At 46.4% G+C, this 14,847-nt stretch overlaps 1 protein-coding gene across 2 annotated transcripts in view; it reads left to right on the top strand.

The window, feature by feature from the left end:
- C3H1orf226 (chromosome 3 C1orf226 homolog) overlaps positions 1-14,847 on the top strand; it is a 359,502-nt gene that overhangs the window by 244,141 nt on the left and 100,514 nt on the right. For both annotated transcript variants that reach the window (XM_061400275.1, XM_061400264.1), the window contains exon 3: positions 3,297-3,389. In XM_061400275.1, coding sequence (XP_061256259.1) covers positions 3,297-3,389 — 93 coding nt within the window. The remainder of the gene's footprint in view (positions 1-3,296; positions 3,390-14,847) is intronic.

Genomic DNA, 14,847 nt, shown 5'->3' with positions numbered 1-14,847 from the left:
ATCATCTTCTCTCTTTAAAATCCATTTACTGTCCCCCCAGTGAGCATAATAACACGATTCTCCAAATGAAGTATACTTGCCATATAAATAAATGGTTTTATGATAAAGATTTGAACCTTTTCAGACACTTGCTTTCATTTCCCTGGTTTTCAACAGAAGTGCAACTTTGAGTACCTGTTCTCTGGTTGGAAAGGGTTTGAGACATCCGAACACCAGACACGTGGAGTAGGTGCAGAGCGTGTCCAACCCAAGAGCCTTAGCAGCGCTCAGGTGGTGCATACTAGCAGCGATCGTGGGGCCTGGAAGCCCGTTTCCTGCCTCTTGGCCCTCTTCACTTTGAAGCGCTCCAGAGAGCATCCCACCAGCTGTCTTAAGGAGGACACCTGTGTTGTCACTGTCACTGAGATTCAAATGCAGTGGTTTGGTCATGCTTTTCCACGTTGTCACTGTGCCCACACACCAAAGAAGAGCCATCTGGAACTATGGCAGTGATCGAATCAGAGGCTGTTTTCCAGTTCCAAAGAGAATGTTTAGTTGCATTTTGAGTTCTTAAGATCAGGGTATTAAAGACATGGCCATGGTTGTTCAAGTACGAACTATGGAAATGGTTTAGATTTTAGATACACAGGCAAAGAGCTGCTGGGGCGTCTCTTGCCAGCCTGGTTTGGGGGCAGGGATATTGATTTTTAAAAAATCCCGAAGAGAATGAAACCGGTAGGACCATGGACCAAACAATAAAGCAACATAGTCATATTTTTCCGGAAATGGACGCCATTTATGGGTCTGGTTCAGCCGGCAGTAATATGCTCTCTAGAACCAGGGCAGGGAAGTGACATTGTGCCTTGCAGAGATGGTGGTTTAGTTGCTAAGTTGTGTCTGACTCTTGTGACCCCATGGACTGTAGCCCGCCAGGTTCCTCTGCCCATGGGATTTTCCAAGCACGAATACTGAAGTAGGTTGCCGTTTCCTTCTCCAGGGGAATCTTCCCAACCCAGGGATCAAAGCCGGGTCTCCTGCATTGCAGGCAGATTCTTTACTGACTGAGCTACCAGGCAACCCCTTAATATTCGCTGCTTTGATTCGTTGCTGGAAAGAGGGAAGAAGGAAGGATGTGGAGCTTGTGCGAGTGACATACTGGATGAGAGCAAAGACAATAAAGCAGGCAGAGATTGACGTGTCTGGGGCAGGTTTTGTCCACCTCCGGGTGTTTCCTGGACTCTTAAGCCCTTATCTCCCACCTGAGCTCATCAGAACACACCCCTCTGCACTCCTTCTACTGGCAGGAGCAGCTGTGATGTTAGTGATTTGTTTCCAAGGGAGGCACAGCTGAAAGATTGTGTTCATTGAAAGCCTGCGAGCAGAGGTAAATAAATGCAGGTGTGGCCAGGAAATGGAGCTGGTTCACCTCTCCCAGTGGGCACAAGGCCAAAGTCAGCAGACTTACAGAGTCTCGTGCTGGCTCTCCCACCCAGAGATAATTTCAGTTCATCTAGTGCTGCCCCTGAGCAGAATGCTGCAGTCAGGGGAACACCCTGCAGATTGTAGCCATGCTTTGAGTTGCATGCCGATCACACAGCTCTACCCTCCACCAGCTTACAGCCATTGACTTAGAGAGCAATTTGTAACATGACCAAGGCCGTCTCATAAGCCAGACTCCAGTACAGATGGCATGTCTCCCTGTCCTTTACTGTATTATTCTTAATTGGCTCTGGGTTCCCAGACTCTGAAACAGAGCCTGAAGTTGATGTTTCCTTCTCTTTCTCCTATGTGTCTGCGGCTCTTCTTTCAGGATCCCTGGTAAAAAGGACAGCTGTTGACAGGATAGAGTGATTGGGAGGATAGGAGACATGACCACCAGACTGGGGAGTGATTTATGTTGCCATCACCTAGAAACTCAGATCAGCAGTAAACCGGAACCTGCCCTGATGATGTGAGGAAAAATACTTCACCTCAGTTAGCCAGGTCATGTCCTTATCTCTAAGAAGCAGACAGCCAAGGGGCGTCAGCACTAGCTGTGCAACAGAAGAAGAGAATGAGCTGACATTTCAGTGGAAGGGATCGAGTACAGGCAGGGTAGGAAGCTCTCATTTGAGTTCTTAAAATCAGAGTATTGAACAGCATGGCCAAGGAAAGGTTCCAGATTTCTTGTGAGATTTTCAAGTTAAGTTATGTTTTTATCTTGTTAGGGTGGATTAGATTCATGTCTTTCAAAATACCAAGTAGAAATAGGTTTTGGATGTACAGGCAAGGAGCTGGTACCTTATTAAGCTTAGGTGGTGGCATGGTGGGGAAGGGTCTTGAGTCTAAAAGGTCCCAGAGAAGAGAGCCTATGGGTTGGAGTAGACATTTTGGCCCTGGGTCCTATATTATTATTTTTAAATCTCTAGTCCAAATGTTTGGGCAGGTAAGTTTGCTAGGTGGTGATACCAAGATGAGGACCAGATGAAAATGGATAAATGCTTAGAATGAAGTTCAGTGAAGAAAATGTAGAGTTATATCACCATTCTGAATACCTGCACAAACTTAAGAAATGGCTGTGAATGAGAAATGTAAGAATATCTGGGGTTGAGGATGAAGGCCAGCATCCTTCAGCAGTCTAGTCTGTGGCTGAAGCAGGCCTGTTCAGGATCGCAGATAGAAGTTTAGAATATAGGGCTGTGATGTGATGACCTCCCTTGTAACCATCAGTAGTCAGATCCTTTTTAGAGTACTGTCTAGAATATTTCAGACTAGTGGGCAGGTCTGGAGACTGACCTACAGATAAGGGAATTTGGGACTTGACCTTGTAGAGAATAACTTAGATTTCATAATGATCTTTAAGAATGTAAAAATCCTGATCTGAGGATGGATTCCAGCTCTTCTTAATCTTTGTTGAGGGTGGAAGAGTGTCTCAGCAGCACTTGGGTAGACTTGAGGAAAACTTGACTAACAATGAAAGCCATTAAATGTCAGAATGATTTACGGGGGGAAGGTTCTGGATTTCTCATGAGATTCTCAGAGTAGGCTCTGTTTTCATCTTGATAGAATAGATCAGATCCATTCCCGTGGCCCAATGTGATAGCTGAGTGTGACACCAGTGACCATTCAGAGTCCCTGTTCCAACCCAAATATCGCCAAGCCCCTGCCTACAGACATCCACCTGCTTTTACATCCCCTGAGGTGCTTCATGTCCCCAGAATCAGCACCAGCTCCCTACACCCATCCATGGCCCTCTTCTCCAGGTCACAGGCTCTCGGGGTCCATACAGATGCACTGCTCTAACCAGATTGCGCTTCTTTGTCTCTTCTCACTTGCAGTATGAGTTTAAAGCCAAGAACATCAAGAAGAAGAAGGTGAGCATTATGGTTTCAGTGGATGGAGTGAAAGTGATTCTGAAGAAGAAGAAAAAGGTAAGTGACTCTGAACCACAAACTCTGCTGAAGAGAGACGCAGGGTAGGTGGGCATGGGGTAGCTTTTCTTCCTAGGCCACTCTCTGGGCAGATTCCTTCCCTTATCTGGTGAGGTGGTCTGCTCTAACCAGCAACAGCATTGAGAGGCTGCAGCTGGAGCAGAGAGAAGGCAAGGACCAAAGGTCTGGTCAGTTGACTGGCTTAGTCCTGGTGTCCCGTGAGTGACAGGTTCATCTGTCATCCCTGCATTCACCCCTTTCCCCAATCTGTTACCTTTACCTTTGAGGCTTGATCTTGGGAAATACTATAAATTCAAGTTCAGCAGGGTTCAGCGGGGGAGGAGGTGAGAGGAGCCTTCCTAAGCAGTTGTCCCATCCTAAGTAGCCCCTTAAGACCCAGCATAGCTACTGTTCAGGGTACAGGAAGGCTGGGGTGTGACCCTCGTGGGACGAAGGTATTGGTCCGTGTGACGGGCCATCCTCTGAGTTGGGGAGAGGCAAGCGAGTGAGTGTATGTTGTTTAAACACTGGGCTGTTTTGTGTCCATTTTATGTGCTATGGGAGAATGATATTCTGGGAAAGGCTAGATTCACATAATAGTCAGAGGGGAGAGTGTATGTGTTTCTGGAAAGAAATGGAAAAGGGCTTGGTTGATGGACAATGTGAGGAGAAGCACTTTCTTTTTCCTCTTTCTAGACTCTGCTGAGGCCTTTGTTTTATACTCAGTGATGTAGCAGCATCCATACTAATGTATAGACGTCTTGAGCTGCCTTTGGTTCCAAGCCTCTATTGCTCTCGGGGCTTCCTGGTTAGCTCAAATGGTAAAGAATCTGCCTGCAATGCAGGAAACCTGGGTTTGATCCCTGGGTTGGGAAGATCCCCTGGAGAAGGACATGGCAACTTACTCTTAATAACTTACTTATTCTTGCCTGGAGAATCCCATGGACAGAGGAGCCTGGCGGGCTACAGTCCATGGAGTTCCAGAGTTGGACACGACTGAGCAAGTAACACTTTCACTTTTCTCTATTGCTCTTAATTCAAATGGGACTCAAGGCAGACCCTGAGTCTGGGGGTTATGGAAGGTAAACACAAATACTAATACAGAGTAGTAGGTACGTAATACGTAGAGGTATTAAAAGATAAATACACGGAAGTAGGAAAGTCAGGGGGTAGATGTTCAAGTTGTAGTCGTCTTACCAATCCAAGGATTTAAATCTTCTCTGTCCTCCTCACAAAAGACATTCCCCAATGTATGACTGGACCTCTCCAGTGAGGAGGACTCTGCCACTTCTTAAGGCAGCCCATTTTTTTCTCTGGACAGCTGGACATTTGCAAAGGTCTCCCACATATAAAACTCAAACTGGTTCTCTTATGCTTCCTAAATATCTCCAGGGGTGATTCTAGAAAGTGTTTTATGGCTGTGAGATTGGAAGTTTATAGGAAGAAAATAGAAGATGATATACTGTTTGTAAAGAATTGACTCCTTAAAAATTTACAAGTAATAGGGAATTTGTAATAGCTTATTAAATATCCCCGACTTTATAAACTTCCACTGTGGGAACATTCATACTAATGTATAGACATCTTGAGCTGCCTTTGGTTCCAAGCCTCAGTCCCCATCGTATTCTTACCCTGGGGATCTTTTCTGCCCCTTCCCTCTACCCCACATATGTGCACACAGCAGTTAGCCATGAGACAGTCTTTAGAATATTGTCCTCTCAGGGGTTCTTGAGAAGGAGAGTTACTGGAATAAGTGAGGCCCATCAGGTCAGTGGGATCCCTGTGCCCCTGTTAAAGAAATTGCAGATGATGACCAACGTGAATTGAAAAGCAAGAGAGATCGTCAGAGGAAAAATGGGCCAATGCACCCAAGCTCGTGATTCAGCCAGCCAGGCTGAGCCCAGCTTGACTTTCATCCTGTGTTGTCAGATAGCTTTTCTCTGCCCTTCACGTGAGGGGCGACTCATGGGTTGGTGCTCTCATGATAAAATGGTAGTCTTGATTTGTGGACACGCTCCAGGCTGCAAGATGCTTTCACACCCATTATCGTCCCATCTCCCCACAGTCCTTCATGAAAGTCACCTGGACATCTCACTTGGTCAGCATTTGTGGCACCTCATCCCTTCAGGGAACTCGCCACACAGACAGTTTCCTCACTAAACTGCTCCCTCACCAGCGGCCGATGTGTCAGCCTTTCGGAGTCTGAAACTCAGACTCATAGGATTTGAAATTATGGACCTTAGGACACTAACTCACACTGACAAAGCTCAAAAGAGGCTGCCGTATAAACCAGAAATCAGGTCCTTTGTTCAGTTTGAGACATTGTCCAGTGCTCCAGACCAGGCACTCATGCGAGCCTCCGGAGCACATTCTTCTGTCAGAGGCACGCGATGTGAGAAGACACGTCACTCGAGGGTTGCTCAATGAGCACGGAAATGGAGCAAGTCAGCTGACTGCATGACAGGCATGTTTCCTGGCCTCTGGCTCCACAGTAAGCCGGATGTTCAGAGTGGCCTTGTTGGGTACATGCTGCTCCCAGAGTCTGTGCAACAGACTGTCCAGGCTTTGCCCTCGCAACTCTGACTTCTGTGCTTCTGTGGCTGAGTGTCTTGGCATCTCCCCTCCTCCACAGTGAGCACGCACTCCTGCCTCAGGTAATCTCTGTTTACCTGCAGCTATGGTGCATTTCTGGGCCTGCTGTCCTGGGGCCTATTCTGTGCCTTTCGGTAACTTAGTATATGTCTGAGCTGATCCATAAGGGCTGACTTCGTGGTTCTACCCTTAGAGGACAATCTCGTTTCCCACCTCACCTGTCCCTTGTATATCATGGACCAAACGTGGTGCCATGCTTATCCTGCATGTGAAGAAACAGAGGCTCGAGAGTCTAAGCTTTTTGCCCCAGATGACACGCCATGCAAGGACAGCTGTGTGAGGCAGAGTCGCCTGGCAGAGAAGCCAGCCTCCTTCCACTGAGTACACGAAAACCGAGCTGGAGAAGTGTCTTGGAGTCCCGGGACCCCGTGACTCACTTTGAAACTCTCTCCCCAGTAACCTCTAGTGTGGGCTCCCCCTCCAGCGGCCCAGAACAGGTCTTTCCTCAACGTGATTCTTCTGCTGCCAGGCCTGGGAAAGGGGGGCCCCTCCCATCTCGTTCTCTCCACCCCCGCCTGGCGTGGTTGTCATTTGGATAAGGCCTTTAATCACAGGGTTCATTTTACACTGGTTCTGACAGATGAATGCACATTAATAGCAATCAGCCTTTTTTGCCATCTTATTCCCATGTGACTGTCCTCTGGTATGTGAGTATGCCGACACCGTGTGTGTGTGTGTGTGTGTGTGTGTGTTTCTCTGTCTCTGTTTGTAGAATAGAGAGGGGCGTGTGTAGACATGCCGTGCTTCTCTCCAAGGAATGGAACAGTCAGCACATTTCGGTGCTCAGGACTGGAGCTCTTGCCAGGTAGCTGTAAGTGTGGAAAGAGTCGTGGCTGATATTCAGCCATAGGCACCACATGGTGTAGCCTCACTGTGCTTGTGCTATTAACTAGTCAATAAAAATGTCGAAATGGTCCCCTCCTCCTACTAAGAACATGTTGCTTTTTACTGGGTCAGTGTAGCACGTTGGAAGGAGCCCTCAGCTGAGAGGAGACCTAGGTTCCAATCCCAACTCTTACCTTCCTGGCTGGGTGGTTCTAAGCAAGTCATTTTAAATGAGCTGGATTAGGCGATCACTTTAACCTTGTCAGCTCAGTTACTCTGTACCAACTCTGGAATGATGCATTTAGGGGCTTGCATGTGTGTATATACATCACCTGTGCTTCTTCAGGCTTTGAGAACCTTTTGTGCTACAAAGAAAGCAGATCCCAGATACCAAATAGGTTTGTGTAGAAAGTTTCTGTCTCCTGAACTTCCAGGGTAGGATGGGGACCTCAGAGGTCAAGAACTTCCCCAGGCAGCCTCCAAGCCGCTGCTCTGTCCACAGCCTGTCCAAGACTGTTGAATGACGATATGGCTCCCGGCTCGGGGAGAAGAGTGTTCACCGGGACTCCCTGCTCTACAGAGAGTGTTTAAGGTCAGGGGCCATCTCTGTGAGCTCAGCACTTACTTGGACTCCTGGTGCATGCAGTGTGTTTCCGGCGATCGTGGCAGTTGGCTAGTTGAGTGAGTGAGTATGATTTGTGTATGAGGGTGTCATTAAATCGGGAAGAATTAAGTGCTTAGCAATTGGATCAAATGAAGTCTTATTCGCTACTCTTGGCTGTCACATTCTTCTCCCTCTTTCTCATTCGATCAGTCTTCCCATTTGAAAAAACATGGATAAGAGCCTTCCTAAGCACAGAGAGGCCTCAGTGGAAATTGCTAACTTCATTATATTATGAGCAGGACTTCTTCAATGACTGATCATCAGGTGCTTTATTCTAATACAGGCAGTAGCCAAATATATTGGGATCATCTCTTATTGTGATGTGAAGAAAAACGAAAACATCTTTTTGGTTACATTAATGTGCCTAAAATGCTGTTGTCTTTAACTGGCACCAACAGATAATGAGACTCAAATTCTCTTATGAGTCTTAGGTTGTATTTGTGGTATAAACCCAGCTACAAAGATAATTGGCTTTGCTTTGTTGTTTCTCAGTCAGTACATTATCTTCAACTCCCAGCAAGGCCCAAATAATGATCTTTTCTGTGTATGTGATAATGATTATTTATTATAGTACTGGCATCACCCTATGGCACCATTGGCTAGGGAGTGGACTTCTGAATAGGAAGATTAGTCTTGAACTTCATCCGAAGGATTATTCTACAAAAGAACTAAAGGGCCTCTGTTTCCTGTGTTTTTTTTTTTTTTTTTTATACACACCAATAAGTGTATTGGAATCCCCTAAAGCATTGTTTTAGAAAGGCTCTGCTGTTCTCATTAACAGATATTTATTGTGCCTAAAGGAACTGGGTAGGATACACCGGGGTATTAGATATGGACCCTTTCCAGCAAAATTAGCTATAGGCACGCATTGGTCTATTACAGCTCCTATAGCATTGCATTTTAGTTATTTGTGTCTTTCCCCCATAGGCTCTGAGCCATTAAGGGCAAGGACCGTGTGTTCTCTCTGGTTCTATTTTATCTGTTTGGGAAGGCAGAAGACCAGTGGGAGCCATCTGATTGTTATTACATACTAAGATGATAACAAGTGCATCTAGCAATAATAGCTAACCCTGAAATGTAGCCCCTGCCACTTGTTAGGCTTTGTGTGATGCAGTGTATACTTACCAGGTCTGCACAGCCATCCTGTGAGCTAGGTACCACGTTTAGGTTTGGTTTGCAAAAGAAGATTGAGTGACTTGCCCAAGACCTCAAGTCCCATAAGTGGTGAAGTTGGGGTTTCAACCAGGTCTGTCTTGTTCAGATGCCAAGTGGGTTCTTCCTGCCATCATGTTGCTATGTGTGAACTAATCTCCTGAGACTCCTTTAGAGAAAAACTGCTCTATAGGAGATGCCTAATTAATTAATCCAGTGTCTTTGACTTCTAACCTGTACCCTGTCACTGGGATGTCACATCGCAAGGAAACTAGTTTCCAGCTTCAAGAGTACTGTTCGTTCCTATGAAAACACACAGCTTAGAATTATAGATCCAGAATTTGGGAGAATGATCTTTAGAAGTGCTCTAGTCTGATCCCCCAACAGAGGACAGGAGAAGCCCAGAAATGGTACTGAGGTCACCCGGGCAGTCACAGAGCCGGGACTAAATCGAATCCAGTCTTCTTTCTACGATGTTTTTTGATAGTTTTAACACAGGCATGTTAGGAATTTTGTGCATCGTGTGAGAGCTTATTAGTGCCTCAGTTTTGAATTGTGTTTTTTATATCTGTATGGGTTATATCTTAAGATGGGTGGTAGCTGTGTTTTCAGACTAATCCCATTCTGTCTGGAGGTGTGGGGAACTTGCCAAGCTGAGTTACTTTGGCCTTGGCAAGGTGGTTGTTTTTTTTTTTTTTTTAATTGTTTAAGAAGTCACCATTGCTTTCAAGAACATTAATAAGGGTGACAGATTTTGTGGTGTGCTTCCTGATAATTTCCAGTAGGGATAGGAAATAAATGGAAGTACAGAGTTTTCCTCCACCTCTGGGTTCCTAGGGAAGGCCTCCAAAGATGCCGTATCCGTTTCTGGGTTCCGTATCCTTGACTCTGTTTTCTGTTCTTGGCACTGTTCCAGGCAGACTACCTCTGAACCAGGCTTCACTCCCTGCCAGGGAATTTTGGAATTTCAGAATAGCTGTAACTTTTCATGGAAGACTGGATATTTATACTCATTAGATAAAGGAAAGAGAAGAATCTGTAGTTAAGGATGTGCTTGCCTCATTCAGTGGTCTTATAAAAGCATGCACCGCAAGCCCATTACCCTGTCTCTCTGTTGAAAGTGAAACGCTTCCTGACACTGGAGCGTGAAAACCTTTGGTTCCATCACATGGAGTAGCAAAGAGATGTGGAGTCTGGAGGTAGACAAGTTGGGCTTTAATTGCCACTGGACTAGGTGGTCTTGCAGGGGAGTAAGTTATCTTCCTGAGCCTCATTGTTTGTCTTGAAAGTTGAGGTCAATTTTGATAGTATAAGGGAAGCAGTATATAAAGTTCTTAAATGGAAGAAAATACTTTTCTTCCGTATCAACTGGGAAATTTCCGGTAAGAATGAAAAAATGAAGCAGCTAAATATGACTTTCCTGTATCTTTCCTTTTTTACTTTCTCACTTTGTGTTATTCTAGGTCCTCCAACAATTAAATGCCAAGACAGGATTAAATGCCCGTGGGAGAAAGTGTGGAGGCAAGGCTGGCATAGCTGTCAGGCTTCATTGTGGGTCTGACTCCACCTGAAGGAGAGCGGAAGGAAGGAAGGAAGACAGGCTGGGTGAAAGTCTCTTTGGCTCCAGTGTGGTCCGAGGAAGGTTTGGCGGGGCCGCCAGAGGGTTCTGATCGTCTGTCAGGGGGATCCCTGTGTCTCTGAGGACGGGCCTGCTCAGAATCCCCGCACATTGATCATTGTCTGGGAGTGGGGCCCCTGCGTGTACGTAATGATGGATTTCGAATGCCACATCTGGGGGCCCTGGGTTAGTTACACTTCCTGTAATTGGAGGTCTGCGGGGCACATTTATGTGACAGAATCTTCCTTTCTCTAGAAAATTTTTATTAGCCAGTATGTGAAGCAGACCCTTCCTTCAAGTTAAGCTGCTCTCTCTATCTCATGACTTTTTAATTACCTTGGAGTGTGGAATACATTTTTTAAAAAAAGAAGAAAAAAAGTAGGGAAGGGGAGACTGCTGGGGTGGGGAAAGGCGTAGAGAGGGATGGGCTAATGAATTAAATCAGAGTTCTCTTAAAAGGCTCAGCGGTGCCGCAGTGTCCTTTGTAGATACGGAGGGGACAAAGAGTAGGAGAGAGGAGTTACACCCCAGTTCTGAATGTGTGGCAAAACGCTGGGCAGCTGCCCCTGGCGTATCAGTATGCTCCGCTTGATATGCTCTGCCCGCTCGCATTTTTATCCCTGTTCCTTTGTATTTATGGAGCTAGTGCGGAGGCAGATCTTGTCCCCTGGGCCTTGCTCAGTGGCCTCAGCGATGTTACTGCTCGCGCTCCCAGGGGTACCAGTAAGGCCCTCCAGAGCCTGGACTTCAGGTTGAAGGAGCCTGAAGAGCAGCCTTGCTCAGTCCTGCTGGTCCTCCCGGGGCTGTTTGCAGGGTGCTTTTCCTTCCAAAGTCTTCGGAGGTACCGCGGGCTCTAGAGCAGTGTCCCCCGCCTTCCCCCTTCCTCTTGTCTTCCATCCTCCACCTCCTTTTCCACTCCCATTTCAACGTGAAATGTCTTCATTTCCTGGCATATTTTGGAGACCACAGCTCATTGAGGACAGAGAGTAGCAAAACTGAAAATTTCCTCCCAAAGCTACCAGAACTCAAAGCCCTTAATTCCAAGCACTAAAAAAGAAGTGGTTTCAGGTATAATTTGGAGCTCTGAGTTTTCTGAGGACAGTTAAACTGAATTTGGCTCCAGTTATTATTCAATAATATATCTCTCTTCCACAGTTGAAGCCAAATTTGATTTATAATCCCATAAAGGTAGGTCATTAGCTTTTCTTTCTCTCTTTAAAAACATTTTTTTTCCTGAAAATTTTTTCTTTAGAAGACTATTATAAAAGTGAGGGAGAAGGTTGATCTCTTTGTGTGTGTTTTTTTTGTCTCTGTAGAGTTTGGAAAATGGAGGAGATGTTTAAAGCAAGTTCAGAGCAAAAAGAAGAATCAATCCCTCTGATTTAAGCTATTCAGATAATACATTGAGTCTGAATTGTACCAGAGCACCCTTACTGGTCAAAAACTCAGGAGAACTTGAGCCTAGTCTTGAGTGGCTATTAACTATGGGGACACCTTGCTCAAGAAACTGCGCTGTTCTGGGTCTTATTTGAAAGATGATGGAATAGGAAGGATATACGATGTGTGGGGAGGAGTAGAGAGCCTTTAGTTTTCAAGGTGTTGGAACATCATCCAGACATTGAGGAGACTGGGTTAAAATGCTCCAACCATATTTGCCTCAGGTTCTTTGAATAACTGAAACATTGTTGAGTCCTGTCTACACTCCAAACCCTTTGAGTTATTTTGACAATTTCTTTATCCCTTCATAGATTGAATGTATTCATGCAAGGATTACTGTAGTTGTTTAGTTGCTCAGTCCTGTCTGACTCTCTGTGACCTCATGACACTGCAGCATGCCAGGCTTCCCTGTCCTTCACCATCTCCCGGAGCTAGCTCAAACTCATGTTCACTGAGTCGGTGATGCCATTCAACCATCTCATCCTCTGTGGTCCCCTTCCCAAGGATTACTACAAGTAATGCAAGGATTATTACAAGACCTTTAAGGGGAAATATAATGGGATTTTATGACTTTTACTTAAGTGGATTTTAATGGAATTTTCAGAAAAAGAAAATTAGTAAGTGAAAAGATGTTTGTTTATTTTTTGGCCAGGATTTTCTATATGGATACTCATATCACTTTAAAAAGGAAAGTATTTTCTGCCTGCTGTGGCCCCTTCTGATATTCCTCAATAAAATAACATAAGGTTCCCTGGGAGTTGGGAGTCCTGGGAGTCCTTCTCTTCAGATCTTCCAGAGAAAGAAAAAAATTTATTCTGTATTATTTGCCTCATTATTCTTTACTTTTGATGAAAGGGTTAGTTGCATTCCTTAGACTTGCAAGGAAGAGTCTTGCCCAGATCACCTTCAGCAGAGGCTTATAGCAGGCTAGGAGGAAATGTGGGCGGGCACACGATGCTTCCTCTTCCTCAGGGGTGCAGTCCTGAGAGGAAAGATATACACCTACCATTACTGGGGGCTCCTCTAGGCTCCATCTAGGACCTGATAGTCTCCAAGGAGAGGATTTGATTGGGTGGAACTGGGTCTTCTCAGGCTTCCCAGGTGGCATTAGTGGTAAAGAAACCAATGCAGGAGATGCAAGAGACACAGGTTTGATCTCTGGGTCGGGAAGATACCCCTGGAGGAGGGCATGGCAACCCACTCCAGTATTCTTGCCTGGAGAATCCTTTGACAGAGGATCCTGGCAAGCTGCAGTCCATGGCATAGTAAAGAGTCGGAAACAGCTGAAGAGACTTTGCGTGCACACACAAGTCTTCTCGTCACGGAGCTCAAGGGCTGGGCAGGTCTGGCCAGCCCCTCTGTGACACTTGGCCTTGCTCATGTGCAGGCAGCTGCTGATTCTGAGCCCCATCAATCATGGCTGGTTAGCAAGGCTGGTTCATCAGTTGCATACAGCGTAAGCCAAGTCACCCACACTCGAAAGAACCCTCTTTGAGGTTACTTTCCTCTGAGAGGGGCAGGGGTGTGGCAGCTCCTCGGACCTTTATGGGCTTTTTGGTGCATTGAGTTATTAACTCTTCTATTAACTTTGAAAAATGACAACAGAATAGCAAGGACTGTAGTGAGCAGACTTTCCTAATAGTGAGCACACTGAAGCTGGATTCCCTCAGGAGCAGAGCAACCTCACTTGTTAGCCTGCCCAGTATTCAGTTCACAGAGGCTGTTTGTTGAGCAATGCCAGGAAGGGGTCCTGGCCAGGGACAATGTAATGGGATCCCCATCAGCTGGCTGTCTTTGGAATGTCAAGAGACCCTCCTGTGCCAAGCCCAAGACTCCAGAGGAAGTATGCTGAGATTCTCCTATTAGGGATTTCACTTTATGCCTTTTCTTTGGTGTCGAAGAATGGCTGTCAACCCTAGGGTCACGTCACAATCACCTGAAATGTTTGTTAAAGCTGAAGATTACTGGCCTCAAGCTTACATCCATTGTCGTAGGAATGACTCCAAAGAGTTGGAGCCCTGGCATCTGGAGTTTTGTAAAAACATACAAACCAGACTTCCACTTTTCAGATGGGTGCATTTTTCTCTATTCTTCCTGCTAAAGTACAGCTGAAAACTCTGACCATTATCTGTAAAACAAACGTAAGATTCCGAAAGGTGGAGAAAAGGCAGCCTGGCTGGGGACGCAAGGAAGAAAACAGTTGTGAGTTCCCTGAGGTTAGTTTTCATCTTGTATATTCCAGACTCAGAGTCAAAAGAAGCCTGCCACCCAGATATGACACTGGGAACAGACACAGAACCCCAACAAAGCCTGCTTTCTCTCAAACCCACGGAGGAGGGAAGGGGAGGCATAGCAAGGCAGAAAACTTCCAGCTGGAAAACACAGAAAAGCTCCCCCCACCCCTGGCCAGCAGACTGTGAATGGCAACCTAGCCTCTCCCCTTGCCAGGAGTAACAGGGGACTCCAGACTCCCCCGCTGGGAAGAATGTGGGACTTCAGCCCTGCGAGCTGGTAATGAGCCCCCTCCCCATGTTCTCTTCCCTGGAGAGCTAAGAGTGTTCCTCCCAGGTGTTCTGCACGCACTGCCCCCACAAAGGCTGGTGAAGGTGGGGCAGAATTCTCTGTCCCTGCACTGCAGGTGCGCCTGAGGGCTTGAGGTGGCTGCTTCCCCCGACGTGGCGGGGTGCCACTGACTTCATCAAGCCTCTGGGGTCCCAGTATTGCCCTAGAGTCCTCTCCCCCCTACCATCCTCTGTCCCCGTCCCTGTCCGCTTCCCCAGCTGCTTAGGGGTCCATCTCCATTGTGTTCACAGTAGGTTAGGTTCACAGCCAGGTGAATATACTATTTTGGGTGACTATAAATGTACTAATTAGCTTGCCAGGCTTGCGTTCAGCCTTTTCCTCTGCTCCTGAAGGGAGGGAGGCTGGGGTCCACATTGCACATGGATTTGACAGCATCATTCAGTCTCTGTGGCAGGTCTTCTCTTGTTCTCCCTGCTTCTCCTGCACAAAAGTATGATTTAGACTGTGGTCCCCTGAGACCCTTTGGCTCCTGCCTACTCTCTGCACCCTTGAGAGACACTCTCCTAAAGTGCTTGAAGGAGACACAT

Source organism: Bos javanicus, chromosome 3, assembly GCF_032452875.1.
Source record: "Bos javanicus breed banteng chromosome 3, ARS-OSU_banteng_1.0, whole genome shotgun sequence".
Taxonomy (NCBI): domain Eukaryota; kingdom Metazoa; phylum Chordata; class Mammalia; order Artiodactyla; family Bovidae; genus Bos; species Bos javanicus.
The sequence above is the reverse complement of the archived record's forward strand: the minus strand, read 5'-3'. Positions and strand labels throughout refer to the sequence as shown.